General features: G+C 28.5%; 2 protein-coding genes across 3 annotated transcripts in view; one reads left to right on the top strand and one right to left on the bottom strand.

The window, feature by feature from the left end:
* The window catches only part of LOC114126806 (rho GTPase-activating protein 12-like), a 16,412-nt gene extending 903 nt beyond the window's left edge, over positions 1 to 15,509 (top strand). Inside the window, exons 2-13 of one of the 2 annotated variants that reach the window (XM_027990825.2) lie at positions 1,536 to 2,592; positions 4,088 to 4,210; positions 4,286 to 4,513; positions 12,272 to 12,474; positions 12,564 to 12,627; positions 12,704 to 12,847; positions 12,915 to 13,109; positions 13,220 to 13,322; positions 13,651 to 13,788; positions 13,860 to 14,174; positions 14,528 to 14,633; positions 14,696 to 15,509. In XM_027990825.2, the coding sequence (XP_027846626.1) occupies positions 1,564 to 2,592; positions 4,088 to 4,210; positions 4,286 to 4,513; positions 12,272 to 12,474; positions 12,564 to 12,627; positions 12,704 to 12,847; positions 12,915 to 13,109; positions 13,220 to 13,322; positions 13,651 to 13,788; positions 13,860 to 14,174; positions 14,528 to 14,633; positions 14,696 to 14,867 (2,820 nt within the window). In that variant the 5' untranslated portion in view covers positions 1,536 to 1,563 and the 3' untranslated portion in view covers positions 14,868 to 15,509. The remainder of the gene's footprint in view (positions 1 to 1,535; positions 2,593 to 4,087; positions 4,211 to 4,285; positions 4,514 to 12,271; positions 12,475 to 12,563; positions 12,628 to 12,703; positions 12,848 to 12,914; positions 13,110 to 13,219; positions 13,323 to 13,650; positions 13,789 to 13,859; positions 14,175 to 14,527; positions 14,634 to 14,695) is intronic. The other variant, XM_027990826.2, reaches the window with a different exon arrangement.
* A 360-nt stretch (positions 15,510 to 15,869) lies between these two features.
* LOC114126829 (phenylalanine--tRNA ligase beta subunit) lies at positions 15,870 to 18,890 on the bottom strand. The gene is made up of 11 exons (XM_027990857.2): positions 18,630 to 18,890; positions 18,517 to 18,572; positions 18,304 to 18,458; positions 18,169 to 18,235; positions 17,797 to 18,063; positions 17,556 to 17,735; positions 16,955 to 17,130; positions 16,608 to 16,896; positions 16,336 to 16,546; positions 16,123 to 16,281; positions 15,870 to 16,051 (listed from the first exon to the last, which is right to left on the bottom strand). Exons 1-11 carry the CDS (start codon positions 18,685 to 18,687, stop codon positions 15,900 to 15,902), a joined length of 1,770 nt encoding a protein of 589 aa, XP_027846658.2. The 5' UTR covers positions 18,688 to 18,890; the 3' UTR covers positions 15,870 to 15,899.
* Between the last annotated feature and the right edge of the window lie 697 nt (positions 18,891 to 19,587).

The raw sequence follows: 19,587 nt of genomic DNA on the forward strand, positions 1-19,587 counted from the left end.
ATATTTGAGAAATTCTGATTTAAGATGTAAACATAATGTTAACATTATAAGAATCGCCAGTGTTGGATTCGCATACTATAGGTCTCAGCTAAGATTTTTCACCTTGAAGTTTGAACTAATGGTCTTTAAAACATAAAAATATTATTCTTGTAATCTTGCCAAAATCAAATGTTAAACTTAAAGTAAAGGTTCTCAACTAGAGTGCCATGAAATTATTTGAATACCTATATACCTAGTATATACAATATAAAGTGGCTCTGGATTTTTAGAAAATAACTAAAGGTACCACGAGTCAAAAAATATTGGGAACCTCTGCTTTACATGGTAATAATTTTTGCAATAATTTAATGCATTTTAAAACTTACAAACTTCACTGATCTTTATTCTGCAAAAAAAAAATCTAATGACAATGGTCATATCATTTAAGAAAACATACATTTTTTATTCAGTTGACTCTTGGTTGCTCAAAGTTCAAGGAGAGTTTAATAAATAAATCTGAACTATTAAGAATTGACAGTTAATGAAAATCCTAAGTTGTTATGAATAATTGAATGATATATTTTTTATTGTTTTCTTTAGATACCTATTAATAGTTTTCAATAGGTAACAAACTGTCAACAGTATACTTATTGATTCTTTTAATAGTAAGCACTCATTATCTTAAAGTGTTACAAATTGTTTTTAAAAATATTTTTTTCCTTAATTTTAAAATATTACACAACATTTTTAAATATTTTATTTGTCATTTTTTATTTTCATATTATGAAGCAAAATTTTATTCTAAATATTTTTAGTATAAATTAAAAGTTTTAACTAATCAATATTTTGTAGGGTACCTTAATGGAATTACTCTATTCGTCTAAATAATATTTTGTTTTAGATTATGAAATTAAAAATATATGGTTTCTTTCAAAAAGTAAAAAAAAAAAATGTTAGAATGATAAAAAATATTTAAAACATTAATTTTTTTTGAGATAAGAAGTGTTACTCTCAAAATGGATTTATGTGTCATATGCTATCTACCAAGAAAATATATCTACACAAATCTACCCACAAGTGTCATATAGTATCTACAACAATGCTATCCACCATTATTTTTTCCATTTTTATTAATGTATGTAAAAATGGATTTTCTTTTCGAATGGATAACATGACATGTTTGACATCCCTTTTTTTGATATTGTAAATATTTTGTTACAATAAGTCATAAGATAAGATCACCGTTTAAATTATGTTTTTGGTTATTTTTTTTAAAGTTTCTTTCATTTCACATTGTTCACCAACATAATTCAATTTTAGGTAATAATTCAACACATACTTAATTCTTAAATACTAAATGTCAATTAGGTAGAACTTTTGTAGAACTGTATGATCCTACACCTATATATTTATATAATCTTCAATACAGAATATGGTAAATAACATAATTACTTGAAGATAGCATATGACACGTGTGCCTTAAAATGTTTAAACATTCTCATACATTAATTTATTTTGATAAAATATTTGATCTCAAAAGATTTTTTTTTTTTTAGGTGTCAAATTTACGATGACTGTGGCACAATGGATATTTCCGACACTAAGGTTAGGGTTCTTTATGACTTTGAGTACAAGACTAGAGAAAACAAGTGTGTATCAATCAAAGAAGGCGAGAAACTACTTTTGTTGAAAAAAACTAATGATGACTGGTGGCAAGTTATACGCAGTTCTGGCCAGCCATTTTATGTTCCAGCTACCTTTGTTAAAGAAATTCCACGAGCGCCTAGCAGGCCTAGTTTATCCAAAGGCGAGGAGAAAATTAAAATAGAAAAACCACAAGTTCTTAAACGTACTATTTTTGAAAAACCTTTAACTCCGTCCTATGAAAACATTCCTTTAGAAAACACAACTATTTTAACTGTCAATGACTTAGTTGTTGATGATGTGATTAGTGATATTAAACGAGTTGATATTCAAAATGAGAATAATATATTATCACCAGTGTTAAACCGAAAAAATAAAACTGTTGTTACAGTTAACCAAGAAAATTCTGGCTATTGCCAGGTAAATATTAAAAAATGTGATGTAAAAGAGCAGCTTTCACTACAATTGTCCAGCTCTTTAGAAGAACTTGCTCAAGAAATTGAGCTAAAATCGTTACCTTTGAACAAAAATACATTAACTTATGAGCCTTCTAAAGTACAGAACTTACTAGAAAACATTCGTAAACCTGCTGTAATATCCATACAAAATTTAAAAGTCAATGAGAAACCTGATATAGGTAACAATGGTCAAATTCCTAAAAATAAACTTTGTTATACTGGTAGCTTTAAAACAAAACATGAACGTGACAAATGGGCTAAAAACATAATGACTAATGAAAATATTATTGAAGAAAACAAAGCAGATGATGAAGAATCAATAATGATTAGTGATTCTGTTTTATCAAAATCAATATCTACACCTGATGCACATAGTACTAGTGCAGATCTTACAGGTGGATCAACAGATAGTCTGTTAGATGGTGATTCATTGGGTATTACTGATAGTGATCAAGATTCGTTGAGAAAGCATGGATCTAGAAAACGAACATCATTAGCCAGAAATCGTAGAGTAAGAATTATTATTTAAAATATTCATTATAAAGCCTTTACAATTATTATAGCCAAGTTAGGTTTACAATATATTATGGTAAATAGCTTATCAATTATTAAGATTGAAAGAACCACTAACTGATGCACAATACTAAGCTATATGCAAATTATTAGGCATGTACTTATGAATGATAACAAATGGGTTAGTATAGCTTCAAATTGTTAAAAATAAAATAAAATAGGAAGTCCAGGAAACCATTTTGGTTTGAATTGAAGATGTTTATATCTTTAATTAATAGTCATACATTAATAAAAATATTTTGCATGGCTTTTATATAATTTGAGTATTGTTTTACTTTTAGAGGATTATACTGAAATATTTAATTTCATAAGAAATTAATAGATTATTAAATACATTTTTACTAAAACTTATTAGGAAATAAAATGAGTGTAGTAAGACATTAAGAAATTAAAGTTATTCAGCAATTGCTTAAAGATAATTTATATTATGTTATATGTACACTGTTGTATCAGTTATTCATCCAAATTAGCTTACTATAATCACTTATCTTCATTTAAAAATACATGTTTGTGGACTGTATTTTTGAGTGTATACTTCATTCTTTAGTATCAATAAGATATATTTTATTTATTTATTTAGTTACTAAAAAACTCAGATATTGATTTGAATTTCTTAGTACTTGTTTAAATTTTACATTTATACATATTATATTTTTGAGATAACAGTACCTACAGGTACTTATGCTCTACAGTTAATACATAGCACATTCATAATAAAGTTACATAAATATTAGATAAGTTTAAGTATTAATTTTATAGTGAGCTGTGGAAGTAAATAATGAGGATATAAATTAAAAATTGTAATTTATAATTTTTATAGAATTTATATAAGTAAGTTTTAAATTTTAAATATTTTTTATTTTATTTTTTACTTTTTATTTGCTAACAATATCAATGAATAATTAAACGTATCATATTAGTAGTAATGTAAAATAAAATCTCTAAAGAATTAGTATTTTAACTATTAAATAATTGTGTACTATTATTGATTAAATATTAACAATTTACAATCACATTCACAAATATTTGTATCAACAATTGATTAATTTCATTAATTAAGTATAGTTATGGACATAAATTAAAAAAAGCTGATTTAAATAAATGTCTCTAAATTGAGATGCTATATCATTCTACTGTTTTCTCCTGATATAATCAATTTTGTCCATGTTACTTTCACAATATTATTTTCATTATGTGTTAAATAGGTTAGTCTAAAAAAAAAAAACTTCAAAAAACAATATTTGCCTGGTTTAATTAACCATGAAAATCAACTGTATTATTTTCTCTTGCTGTTGTTTTATTTTAAGTGATCATTGTAGTTTATTTTTTTATATTAAATACTTTTACCCAATTTTTATTTCATTTACACTTTTGCTTAATATTTTCTATATTATCATTTTATTAACAGTTATTATTATTATTATTTTTTTAAGGTGGATTCTTATTCTAAAAGATATCCAATACGAAATTCTTCACCTCCAATACTGGATGTTCCTTTAGGCCATGGTGAAACTTTTGAACGTACCTGGTCTTCCCCTAAACATCGTATAGTTGATGTATGTTATTTATCATGTACACTAATCTATTATCTATGAAAATTATTTAAAATTTTTTATTTTCTATAAATATAGGAAGACAAGATAAGTCGAGATAGTAGTGCTGGAACAATTAATTCGGGTAGTCAAAGTCAAAGTTCATCTCCATTAGCTGAATTAGATGAAGAATATGAACCTAATGATAATACTCCACCATTAAAAACAAAAATTAAGCCTATTAGTGAAACACCTGTGGGATGGATAATGCAAGCTGATCCAACCTCTGGATTACCATGTTTTGTTAATCAGTCAACTGGAGCAAAGGTAAAAAAAAATACTAAATGATAAAGCTGGGCAACTATTTAGAATATAGTTACTTAGTTTACTAGTTAGTTTTAATACATAATAACTTACTAACTTAACGAGTTTAATTGAATGTATAAAATATACCTAGGTAATGTAACTCGTTAAAAACAAAAGTAACTAATTATTATTGGTTTTTTAAAAGAAAAAAAATTCAAAAAATGTTCTGTAATCTCTAATTTTATATATTATCAACTCTTTTTTCTTTATATTAGTTATTATATTATTACTTATACATAAAGGTACATACATGGCTATCATGGCTTAAGCCTGTAGATATAATTAATATACATTATTATTATTTACCTACTTGGAGCATTTGGTCTTCTAGTTTAATTAAATTTTTTAATTATCATCAATAATTTAATTTTAATAACTTATTATTTTTCATTTGAATAAACAATTTTTAAATTTATATTTTAAATTATAAAAAAAGTATCCAAAATAAAAGTCTCCAAGAAAATAAGTTAGTAAAATTCGTCAAGGTAGACCATGTAAAACTATTATAATAGTACAATATCGTCGCACCCCTCCACTATTTCCTTCTAAAACTTGGAATGTTAATTTGACAACATTGTCTAACGGACATAGAAGATAGAACCAACAATGTGTGTGAAAGTTGGAACTTCTGGTTTTTACATATGATTGGTCAAAATTATCCAAAGATTTGGAAACTTATTACTAAAATAAGGTGTGAAATAGCTGCAGACCGCGCTAATTTAGCTTTAGACGAACTGGGTGTGCAATCTATAAAATGAAATAATAAATATGCTAACAAGATAAAATACCTAATGCACGCGTTTTGGGGAATATAAAACAGAACTTAAAGATTTTAGCTCAAAGTATAAGGTTAAAGTGATAATTTATTCTTGAATGTTTATATCATAACATATTATCATACAGAGTAATTACTGATTATGTAAGTTTTATTTAAAATATTCCAATTTGTAGTTTGTACTGTTTTTCCTACTGTCATAAAGTAAATTTGAAAGATTAAATACAATGTATTGTATATATTGAAATAGTTTTCAGTGACTTATTTCTGTAAAACTCATCACTGGTTTCTCCGGGTGGAATTATTGGTAGGCGGCCTTCCTCTTTTTCTGATGTTCTGCAATCCATCTGGTTCCAGCGCTGTCCGGCGTTGAGTGTTATCGGACTTGTTGTCACCGCTGGCGGTGCTGGTACTGCTGGCGTCAGGCTGACGGTCGTCGTTGGTGGTGCATGTTGGACGGTCATCGTTGGTGCCTGCGCTGGTGGTGCACGTCGGACGGTCGGCCTACCTCGTGGGACCGGAGCTACCTTCAGCGGAAAGCGGGGTGGCACAATCGGTGAAATCGGGAGCGAATTGCCAGCCGGCTGCGGCCGTCTTGGGGTCTTGGACATGTCGGCTTCCGTGGGTGTCAGATTCATGCTCGTCGCTCTGTAGAAGACCGCCGTGCGGTCTTCCCACCCACGGATGTAAGCTGCCCACATCTCCGGCTCCTGGCGTAACTGTGCCGTTGGCATCCGGCGTACCTGTTCAGCCGCTGTCACGTCCCGAGATGTCTCCGCGTTGGCCACTTGCTGCAACCGCTGGCTTATTTCCAGCAGTTCTTTAGCCACTTGTTGTATGGAGGTGATGGTTGTTGTCCGTTTATCCATGTCAGTGCTGGTGTCGATGTTGTTGTGTGACTACGTGCTGGAGGTATCAAAAGATAAAAAATAAAAAAAAAAAATAGTACTACCCGCTGTTATTAGTTAGTGGTGGTGTCGGGGAGGGGACGCTCAGCGGGTGTCGCGCGTTGGAGACATGACCTAACCTAACCTAACACGAGGTTTTTGCGTGTTGGTTGTTGGTCCGTGAGAAACACGCCTTTTCCTACGCGTTTGTGCAGCTTTACCGGTCCCCACCATTTCGGCGCGAAACCGGCGTGAAATTTGGAATGCGCTTTTGACAGGTGGTGCGCTTTGTAGTACACAGCGTCACCCTTTTTGTATTTGGTGTACGTCTGGTCACTTGTTACAGCAGATAGTATATCCATTTTCCAGTACGTCTTTTCACACTTTTCCCTGTCCGTATTTATTTGTTCGATCTAGCTGTCTGTTGTCCGAGTCAGTGCCTAATCGCTCGGCCATTTGCCTTCTCTGCCGAGGACGAGTACCGAAGGGGGTATCCTGTTTGGTCGTTGCGTCTATTCCTAATCGAAAATAATATGAGAGGTATTTTGGTGTCCCATGTCCTATCCTAACCTAACCTTTTTTTATTTCCTGGTGGCGCCGTTCGACGGGGTTAGCCCTCGGATGATATACCGGAGTTTTCCAGCCCTCGGCTCCCCGCTGCTCGATCGCGTTGCGCATGTCATTTGCTACGAATTGGGGGGGAGCGTTGTTGCTTAGGTTAGGTTAGGCACATACAGGGGTATCCGAAAAGTGAAAAGAATTCTCGTTTGAGCGTTTCGATTATTGTTTTTGTAATGGCTGGTTCCGAGGGGGTAGCTTCGGTCCATCTACTAAACATAGGTTAGGTTAGGTTCGAATAAAAAAAAAGGTTAGGTTAGGTTAGGTTAGGTTAGGTTATTGTTATCACAATAAAAATAAAAATTATATTTTTCATATTCTCAAACCGTTTTTGTATGTAGTTGTTTGGCACTTTTTTATATTTTATTAAAATAAAGAAAATCTATTTTTGAAAACTTGCCAATTATTTTAGTATGATGGAGTTGAAAATGTATGAGGTATTATTAACATATCTAACTTGAATAAAAAAATATTTAATTTAACATAATTTCGGTAGAAATAAAATACTGTTCTTTAATAATCATTTATTCAATCAAATTTTCTATCAGGGCATCGAGTATACGAGATTATGTGGGAAAGGGTTTTGTGTTAAGTAGTACTAAAATACTGCCCATACTCCCAAAGTCCCAAACCTTGTCAAATATTATGAAATGAGCGATGAATATACTTATTAATTTTACATCGACTTGTGACTCTTATGAAAGTCAAATCATTATTTATCATTATCGCATTATTTGTATAAAATATAATAGCATACGTTACAAGTTAAACTTTCAAGTTTCAAGTACCTATGAATAGTATTTTTGAAATATAATAATAAGTATAAACAATTATTCTTCATTTTATTATATAATTTTGTCTACATTTTAACTTAAATATAATATATAAAAAAATATTTCTATATAGTTTTTAGATTTTTTAGCTACATTATGTAACTTAAAAGAGCTTCTTTTTAAATTATACAACGAATTAATAATTTTTTTTTTTAAATTAGTTCTGTTAAAAATTATGAAGAAAAGTACTGATTTTTTAACTTTTACTCGCTAAAATACCAACTAAAAAATCACTTTCGTAATTGAAAAAATATTAAAATACTTCTACTGCTCTAAACACTCCAAAAAGTGGTGACACATAAAAAATCAAAACTTAGATTAAAATTTATCATTGTCAAATCAATACATTCATAGAATTTTCATTCACTTAGAATCTAAGATTAATAATAATCAATGTTTTTGTGGTACATACGTCAGTCATTTATATTTAGTTGTTTTAGTATTTTAAACTTTTTTTCCTAAAGCTATTGCAAATAAAATCGACTGTTTTTACTAATCATGTTTTACTCAATAATATTTATCAGCTCAGAATTACAATAGACTAAATATTTTTACATTGTAACATGCCGAGTTTATGACAATTCACCATTCTATCTTATTTCTAGTATTTACTAAATCGTTATAAATCAATTATTTTTTTAACTAAAATGAATCGTATTTTTAGTTAATGCTTTAGGTATAATTCAATGATTATTTTAGATTCTGAACGAAGTGATGAATGTATTGATTTTACAATGGTGTGTGTTTTTTTTTTTTTTTTTTTTGTGTCTGTGTACAGCATAACTAGTCGAAATAATGCTCCAATTTCAAACAATGGGGGTGGTTTCCGATGTAAAAGTGAATATCCTTGGTGCATTATAGAGGTAAAAAGTTAACATTTTCCAACACTTTTCAAAAAAATCGAGAAATACAAAAAAAAAATGACAGAAAAACGGCAATTTTTACGCAAAACCAGTTTTCGACCAAATCGATTTTTTTTTATGGTTGTAATTCAAAAAATAATCACTGAAAATACTTGAAATTTTCACCAAATGTTAATGTCAGTGGTATCCGTATATAGTTAAATTTTCAAAAAATTTTGACTTTTTTTGAGTTATTTATAGACCACTGAAATTTTCGATTTTTTTGAGAAATTTTTTTTAAAGTGTTGATAAAAAATTTTTGGATGACCAAAAAGTTTTGAAAATTTAATACAAGGTTCCTTATGAGTTGTTTTTAATGTAGCTAAAAAAAATTAAAAATCGTTAGTCACAATTTTTTTTTATAAGCGTCTTTAGTTCAAATTTTTACGAAATCTGTCGAAAACGCGAAAATTTGCAAGTAATTTTGAAGTTGAAAAATCATAAAATTTTTTTCTTTTATAACTAAGTTTTGAAAATTTGGTACAAGGTTCTCCATCCATTTTTCTTCAAATATCTGTAAAAAAAACTCTACCGGATTCAGACAAAAAATGTTTATGAGTGTTTGAAATTTAAATTTTTACAAAAACCGCGTTAAATAACAGTTTAGCCTCAAACGATTTTTGATATTTGTTATTATTCAAAAAGTATAAGTCGTAGATACTTGAAAATTTTACCAGTTATTAAGATTCGCGTTTTCTTTACGTGATTTAAATTTCAAAATATTTTGACTTTTTTTGAGCAATTTATAGACAACTGAAATTTTCAATTTTTCTGAAAAAATATTTTTTAAGTGTCGATAAAATTGTTTTGGCCCTATCAAAATACTTGAAAATTTAATACAAAGTTCCTCATATGTTATTCTTATAGTGATTAAAAAATTATAAGAATACATAGGCACAATTTTTTTTTATTAGCATTTGAAGTTCAAATATTGACAAAAATTCGTCAAAACCATGAATATTTGCAAATTATTTTGTAGGTATATTTCATAAAAATTTTTGTATAAGTAGCTAAGAGTTGAAAATTTAATACAAGGTTTTTCATAAGTTTAACTTACAGTTATTATAAAAGAACTTAAATTTTGTTGTATTCAGGCCATTGAAACATAAACCACCTTTTTCACCAACCACTAGAAATTATATCCTAGGCTGACAAATTATCTTCGTTCAGAATCGTTTTTCGTATACAATGATAACTATCATTGGATTCAAATTTAACACTCCTATAATATATAATAATGATCCATACGGCACCTAATGTACAGCAGAGCGGTACTCACTTGCCCGCTTTTTTATATATAATCTTACATGATGTATTGAATTGTATGTAGAGATAGAGAATTTAGGTAGAATTATATTATATTATTTGAACAGGGACTATTGACTTTTTCCGTTTCAAGGAGTATTCCGTCTAATAGAGAATCCATTATAAAGAGGTTTTACTGTGATACGAGTGTGGAATATTATCGATTATATGGGTTAACAGAAAACCTTTATACAATCTTTAAAACTTTTTGACTACTATACTACATTAAAATATAATAAATCAGTAAGTAATAAGTAATAACAAAAAAAAATAAAAGTTAATTTTCAATGAAAAAATCCGCTGTTTGAACTATAATAATTACAATTTTTTTTATTATTATTCAAGATAAAATTAATCTGTACAATTATTCTGGATATATATATTTTTTTTAAATTATGGCATGTTGGCTTTACAGAAATATTAAACTGAAAAAGCTTTTCCATATTTTTAAAAACTCATAGTCATAGACATTAAATTCTTAGTACAAAAAGGTTATTTAACTCAAAAATTATTCGTTTTGCATTTTGATTTTCGAATTTTCAAAAGCCATCTGATTAAAAAAGGTTTTAAAATAAAAGTTGTTACCAAAGTTCACAGGTTACTCCCTGTTTAAATAAATAATATTTAGAAGTTTTTGAAAATATGACCCTATATACTTGAAAAATACCTATCTATTATTTAAATTAATTAAAGGTAAGCGTGTTTGGTGAACCATCCTTTAAATGTATTATGAATATTACATTTAAGCATTATAACATACATTCATAGCATAATAAAAATAATTCTTTATCGCGTGTTTACAATATTTTACTCTAATATATATTATATTATCCTCGATAATGATTATTTTTTGCTTTTCAAGACCTAAATATTGTTTTTAATTTCTAATTATAAAAAATCTGTAGAAAATCGTTTTTATAAATCATTAATATATTAGTTTTTAAAGGTTATAGACATTTTACACTTTTTAATATAATATATTAAAATAATAGGTTAAAGCATGACATTTAAATGTCAACATATAGCAAATACGACTGATAATAAATTTATACAATACGTCGCGAATCTATTTTAAACATTTCCCTCGAGTTACGTATACTATACATCGCTCTGTCGGTTAGTTGAATGCATGATTGTTGCTCTGTGTGACGGCTGCTGTCGTCGTCGTTGTCGTTGTCGCTCCGTTTTAATTATACAATGTAAATTGTAATAAAAAAAACTAATAAGTACCGCACTCGAATGGATGTCAGTATGTGTCAATTAAACAGTGTTGCGTTGACTTTTGAACGCGTCGGTTTCCTTATCGACGACTATTATACTTCCCATGGAAGCGGACGTAGTGAGATGGTTGCAATGTCTGCGACACACGGTGGCCGAGGAGTTAGAACCGTGGAATTTGTTTAGTGTATACCGTGACTCTGTTTTGGACTCAACAATTGATAGTCTATTCGATTTCGACTCCACCACCAGCGCTTCAGATTTTGAATATTATAGGATGGATCGACAACCGGATGACGCCGACGATTCGGTGTCGTTCGCCGAAAATAACGATGGTATCCTCCCGTATTCGACCTCAGCGACATTTCCTAATCATGAAATATGCATTTCGTTTAGACCAAAGTGGTCCGATATTATGGCTTGGAAAAATGAGCTTATGGACAGCGCCTTGGACGGAATTTCGTCTGAAGACGAACAGGTGTTGTCCACACATTCTATTTGAAAATATTCAAAAAATAATCAATTTCATTAATTGGACGTCCTACCCGCATTGTTGTTTCCGTCTTATACATAACCTAACATGTACGACAGAAATATGCGCTTACGCAGTCTGAGTAGAAGTCGCTCAGTTTTAAAAAATTGAATTGTAACAATATTTCTGGGAGCGTGACGCTACGTTTTTTCCATTAATCCCAATTTAACGTTCATTATATCGCTTAGAAATAGTTAAAATATCAACATTTCTAAATGAACTTAAGTATTTAAAAATTAAAATTTTTTTTTATAAAAAACGCAGCGTCTTGCTCTACATGACTCGTACATGTGTAAAACAGAGACAACGTATGCGGGTATGATGTCCTCTTAAGATTAAAAAAGCCTTTGTTAATTAATTAATTAATTTAATTTTCTCTATAAATAAATATTAGGCTTTATTAAGAAAAAATCTTAATTAACTACCTATTAACTCTTTTTGTACCATGATTATATTTTGTTACTTACATACAGATTTAATATTAATAATAAAATTATGAATTTACCAGTAGATAAATAAATATTATAAAAATACAAAAATTATTAATATTTTTAACTGCACAGCTGACAACTATTTATCCATACATATATTATAATATAATATAATATAATATATATACATTTTTACTTATTATGTAATTTTGTTTTAGTGGCTTTCATCAAAAGATTTTAAAGGTCGTTCTTATTACTATGAAGAAAATAGTAACGAATCTTCTTGGACATTACCTGAGACAAGTAATAACAATGTATCTAATGCTAGTCCATCGTCTCTTAAATTAGATTTAGAAGATTCTTCTTCGTCTTTGAAATCAAATAAAAGTAATAGTGAAAAAAATGATTCTTTGGACACAAAGTAATTTGATATATTTATTTTATTTAAATGTATAATTTTTATTGTTGTATAAAATATTAAAATACCAATTGTATTATTTTAATTTTTAGAAGCCCTTCTTCGTCTACAGTAAATGTTCCTAAGAATTGGCCTCAATTATGGGATGGGCATATGGTAATTGCTTCTTTATTTTATTGAATGTTAATTGTTTTTAATTGTTGTCTGTATAACTTAAAAAATCACTTTGTAGTGTGTATTGAAAGAGGGCCCTTTAAATCGAACAAAAATTACTGAAAACGGAAAGAGACTTCGAAAAAATTGGACGATATCGCATGTAATACTTACTGAATTGTTTTTGCTTTTCTTCAAAGATGCTAAATCTTTTGTAGCCATGGTAAATTATTTGTCTATTGACTAAAGCATTTTTACTACATAAATTAATAATTATTTTTATTTTATAGAAAAATGGTAGTGGACGACCAGAACTTTGTGTTGATTTGAATGGTGCTTTTGTGTATCCAGCCGACAAGGTATCTAGTCGTAAAAACGTTTATGTTATCAGTACTGTTTTAGGAACTCAAGTATTGTTCCAAAATGAATGTAACGTTCAAGCCCAGTCTTGGCTCTACGCAATACAGGCAGTTATTTCAAATCTGGTTAGTAATATTTAAAGTAATTATTAATGCAATAGTATGTAACAATATCTATTGGAGAAATGTATCATTACTAAACATATATTTGACTAAAATGTATTTGTTATTTTTAGCCATGTAATTTTGACAGATGTCCTCGTTTTCCTAATACACGTACCAACGACTTACTTGATACTGAAAAAAAAAATAAACTGAATAGGAACAAATCCCTTAAATGTAAGTTCCAATTAATAAAATTTATTTTATTTATTTTTTTAAGTTACACTAGTTAATTTATTGTATATAGTCATATCCTGTAGTAAAGGGTCTAGATAATAAAACAGGGAAAACAGTAGAGTTTATCAATTGACATTAATAAATATTGTAGTTCATTCACTGATTTTATTTTATCTTTTTTTTTTTTTTTCATGAACAGTCATGTTTTAAATATTGAAGTATTCTAATTTAATATTTATCATTTCTGTATTTAAATTTTATGACAAAAATATGATAAGGTCTTTATTTTATTTTGCGATTGATAATTTTATGATAATTTTTTCATTAGTAAAAGCAAAAGATGGAGGGAGTATGGAAGATTTGACATCCAATGTAGAACGCCAGACAAAAATAAAAAACCGTCTGCGTAAGTTTTTTCACCGAAGACCTACAATGGAATCACTTGTTAAAAAAGGAATTTGGAAAGGTATTTAACCATAATTTATTAAATTATCATTTATATTATTGATGTATGTACATTATTGATTTTTAATTTAGATGAGAATGCATTTGGATGTTTCTTAGAACATGTGGTTGGTACGGACCAACCACGCATCCCAGCTTTTGTACAACGTTGTGTGGCAGCTATTGAGATCAGTGAAGACAATTTAAAGACCGATGGCTTATACCGTGCTTCAGGCAATTTATCTCAAGTGCAAAAGATAAGATTACAAGTTGATCAAAATAATCTTTCAGTGATTGACCAAGAAGAAGATGTTCATGTTCTAACTGGTGCTCTAAAGTTGTTTTTCAGAGAACTCAAAGAACCTCTTATACCCTATCATGCTTTCCGCAAAGCTATTTCAGCAGGTAGTAAGTATCAAGTCAATTTAATTATTTTTTAAATGTTATGTAATTTGCATCATTATTTTTTATTTTCGTAATTTAATTATGGCACAATCAAATAATATTTTAGGTTAGGTTTATTGACTATTATAATCACTTTTTTGATCTATTAGAAGACATTATCTTCTAAGACCGAGATTATATTTTCTTCCATCAAATCATAATGACCTTGTTTAAAATACAAATGTTATACATAATATTATCTCTTTCTCTGATAGTTTTTAAAATTAGATTATTAACTAATAAAGATCTCTATTATGCATTAATGAATTTGTCATGTTTTGCTAAAAATAATATAATATTTATTATTTATTTTTCAGCAAGTCATAGTCGTAAAGACAAGTTATTACATTTTCGTGACATCACAAAATCGTTACCTGGACCCAATTATGATACGCTAAAATTTTTGCTAATACACTTATTAAAGTAATATAATTTATCAAATAATATGTATAATTTATATTAATGATTATGTATTGTGTGTATAGAGTAACAAGTTATAAAGAATTCAATCGGATGCACATTCCAAATTTAGCTATTGTTTTTGGACCAACTCTCATGTGGCCAGAAACTGAATCAACAAATATGGCAATTGACCTGATGCAACAGAACATGGTGATAGAAGCACTTTTAGTTGACTTTGATAATATATTCAAATAAAAACGTTCAGTAAAATATTAAATCTGTATAATACCGTTGAATGTGTAACATTCCAGTGTTTCCATATTGTATTTTATAAAAGGAATTATTTAATATCATATACCATTGAAATCACTACAAGACAATATTTAAGACTGACACGTTTTGACATGTATTGCAGGAAATGTTGGATATTAATATGTTTATTTTTCTACAGAAACGATACAAATATGTTAACCAGTTTTATTTTACTTTTATTTTGTAGGACTACTATTTATGTTTATGTATGGTAGAAGTTATATACATGTATATTTTTACTGCTACCGAGTACCTATAAATTGTATGATTTTTAAGTATTTTTTTTTTTTTTTTGTTTTATGATTTCTGTATTGTATTTTGTAATGGTTAACAAAATACTCTCAAATGTTATCCTATTAGTTGTTTTTCTTTTTATGTAAACATAGATTAGTCTTAATTTTGTTACTGTTTCTTAATATTTTAGTTTTTAATTTAAGTATTTTTTTAATTATTTGACATTCTGTGAATATTTTTTTACATAGAATGATTATAATTTTTATTATTATTATTATTATTATTATTATTATTATTTGACCTAATATGCACATATTATCGCATCAAATATATTTTACCTGTGTTAATGAAGATTTGTTTTAATATTTATACAGCTAAGTGTAGGATATCTATTCCTTATGGATATAATATTTCCTGTGGCTGAAGTTTGATTATTTTTACAAGAGGTTTGTAACATTAAAAATGCATGTTAAGTGACCTATTTACAATACAATATTGTCATACTTGCAAAAATCAGAATTGTTTATTATTGAAATACTAAAAAATAGAATTATTTTGGATACTATTGTTACGATAACACTAAGAAAAAAAAGTAAAGTATTGAAGCCACATACAAATATTTTTTTTTAATAACTAACTGTAGTCAGTAACAAAATTATATTTTATTATGAATAAGCTCATTGATAAAAAATAATTAAAATAAAACCAATATGAAGTATTTAAACATTGAATTTATTATTTCTACAAAAATGGTTCAAGATTAATTTCAAATGCTGAACATGGCATGGTTAGTTCATAAGCAGTAACCACTTCCGGATGCAAAACACCCATCAATCCAATGGTATTCCCTTGATATATTATTTGTGCGCAACGACCAGGGAAGTAAGTCTCATCTGAAATAAAAATACATGATGCTATATGGACACTTCATACGATACAATCTAATATTATTTAATATTCTTACCATTAGCAGCTTTAATTTGATAGGTATTGCCACTTTCAGAAGAAAATTTTATGTTTAACATTTGCATTATTCGGTCCATAAGGCCATGAACAATTTCAAATCCTGGAGTTTTACCATAATATATGGCACAGACATGTCTTTCATTACGAGCTCCTACTTCTACGATGATAAAATGTTAGGAACTCAACCTTAAACACATATGCAATTACTTACCACTGGTGACATCTTTAAGTACCACATCTGTTACTTCAAATAATTTCATAGGTAGAGGCATTTTTTTATTAGCTGATACAGTTTTCAAGAGCCCAGATAAAATATTAGTACGTGCCACTTGGAATTCCAATGTTTTCGGGTTACTTATGCGTACAGTACTTTGAGTATCAAATGGTTTTCGGAGTTTTGTTGACACATCATCTTTTGAACACTAAAAAAAGAAACAAAATAATAATTATTTTCTGTAACCAAACAATCACCTACAAACTTACCAAAGAGAATGTTAATACTTCATTGAAACCACAATATGCTATTTCATTTCTGATCTTATCAGATAGAGAATTAATGGGCAGTTGAGAGCCTACTGTAGTTGTTTTCGGTAATGTCTTGGGAATATTGTTATAACCATAGGCAATAGCAACATCTTCATACAAGTCACACGCATGAATAATGTCATGTCTAGTTGGTGGCACCTCAACAACAACCACATCTGATTCTTTCAAAACAGTTGATTTCAAACACATGGATGATAAAGCAGAGGATAGGCTATCTAAATTTTCACTATAAATTATTTCCTTTAGTAAGTATTCTTTATGTTGTATCATAAATTCTGTAATACCTGATCCCTAAATATGAATTCACTTTCTTCCGATTTACTGTTTCTTTGCGATATTTCAGTTCTGGGTACAATTTGACTGCTCCATCTGGGTATACAACTTCACATCTTTCTGCAGTATACTTATTTGAACAGTATTTACTGAACATACATAAAATTGTGTCCAAAACAATATTGGCCTAACCAATAAATAAAATAATTAAATTTACAATAACAACATTGAATTTTGGACGCCATACCCGCCTGTGTTACTATGTTAGTTTAAAAATTAGAATGAATCGACCTTTTATGAAACTTGATAGTAATAACATTATGTTTGTATGTTGTTTTTTAAGATTTTTCAGTTTTTAAGTGAGTAATGAGCATTTTTAATTTTTGCTATTTTATAAATACATACCTTGCTAAAAAAATTGAACAATCATAAAAAACTAACATACGAACACAGATAATATTCTCACCATTAAGTTTAATAATAGGTTGATTCACTCTAATTTTTTAACTAACAGAGCTACACGTGATCTGCTGAGTGTAAATTTGCTGTTACATACTAGTAAGACGGAGACAACACATTTGGGTCTGACGTCTTCTTAAGATATATACATACTTTCTTTAAGTCAGTTGCTGTACACTCAATAAAGATATTTTTGGTCTCTAAAGTAATCCTAGAATGATGACCATTTATAATCGGAGGCATTGATAGAACTATTCCATTACTATCTGTAATGACTGGATATACACTGCTATCTTTAATTATACTCAAATATTGTTTCAATTGAGCATGCGTCTAAGAACAAAAAGTCAATTAAATGTCAGATTTCTAGTAGTTTTTACATTTTTTTATTAACCGAATAAATATCCATTAGTTTTGCTGCACTATGAACTTCTGTTTGATTCAATGCTTTGAATTTTATATCTTCTGGAGGTAAAGCATCATATGTGAATGGTCCCTGAATTGTATCTAAATCATGGGTACCAATAGCAACAAGTGAACGCTTTCTACAAATATTCTGATGTAGTTTATCTTGCAAATCAATGAAACTGGCATATCTTGCGGAATCAAAAGTAACATCTCTCAATACAGCTGCAACGACATAAGGCCGAATTTGTTTAGTCTACATTAACAAATAAATGAATTTTATGTAAAAACTAAAATCATATACCAAAATATAATAACCTATAAAAAGAAACTTTTATATTGATAGTAAAATTGTACTCACATTCGATTTAACAAGTACTTTTAATGGTTTTTTTGACTGAATGACTTTATAATGGGGCAATTCCATCCTAAAATGATTTAAATAAAATGTTAAGTAATTCATGATATTGAATAATTAGATTGTTCTTTGGTTTACTTATTTTGGAATACAAGTAGTGCATCGACTAATCCTTCTAGGCATAACAAATCATAACGGTTAGCTGGTATGTCAATTCTATAAATTGTATCATCAGAAGCACCTTCAGATTTGGATTCACTTTGTTCTTTAGAGACCATTTGCTTCTCTGAGGTCTAAATTTGATCTTTTCGTAAAACATATGTATTTATTATTGATTTAAAAAACACTTACCACCTCGTCAAGCTCCAATCCATACGAAATGCACAAGTTGTCAAACTCTTCATCAGCTGAAAAAAATAATAGACTTAAAACATCAATCATTAAAAAAATTTTAAAAAAATTACTGTAAGTCGTTCCTAGAGCTTCAAAAAGCAGATCCCTTTTAATATTGACTGTCGGCATTTTTAGTATAATTTAAATAGAACGTACAAAAAAACTATAATTCTTAACACAAAAAAGTAAACGATCTTAATATTTTATTATAGTAATAGTTTACTGTGTGTGGATATTAGTATACTATGATTTATTAAGTTACTAAATACTTAATAGTAAGTAGTAAGTACCAGTTGTTCTATGGGTCGTACACTGTAGTATCACAGAATTGTGGACCACCGGGCACCGACCACGCATTCTACGTCTCCTATCATAGATTTTTTATATTTTGTTATTATCATATTTTATCACGTGTATATTATTATCACAGGTATGAAGCATACAGTAAATTCTTCAAAACGATGTAGAGAAGATCATGGATTTTGTCATAGAGAAGATCTTTTATACATCGTGCTCTATAATTAAAATAAACCGGTTGATAACAAAATTCATAGATTCAAAAATTAAATTATTATACTTAATAATATATTTTAATTCGTGTTTGATTATTTATTATTTTCATCGTTCTTGGATTGACATATGACTCTTTCGAGAAATATCAATAATAAATATGCACATCGGTCTTTGAAGATATCTTTTAAGACTGTGATATTATGCTCCAACTGTAACTTTAGTACTTTACCATAGACAATATACACTAATCTATATGTTTAGTTTAAACCCAAATGTATCCAAATCGACTGTTTTTTATTTTTTTTTACTTGGAGAATTAAAAATCTATGCTAGTGAAGCTTAATAAGCTATTTGATAACAACTTAATGTATCAACAGTCTCATAATTATGACTATGCAATTAGTACAGGAATTTTCTTATGTTAAGATAGTTAAAATAATTGGTTACTTAAAACGCCCACGTGTACGACTCATTAAAGATATATAAATATGAATAATTTGAGAAGGGAAGGCGTCC

Source organism: Aphis gossypii, chromosome 1 (assembly GCF_020184175.1).
Source record: "Aphis gossypii isolate Hap1 chromosome 1, ASM2018417v2, whole genome shotgun sequence".
In the NCBI taxonomy this organism is placed as follows: domain Eukaryota; kingdom Metazoa; phylum Arthropoda; class Insecta; order Hemiptera; family Aphididae; genus Aphis; species Aphis gossypii.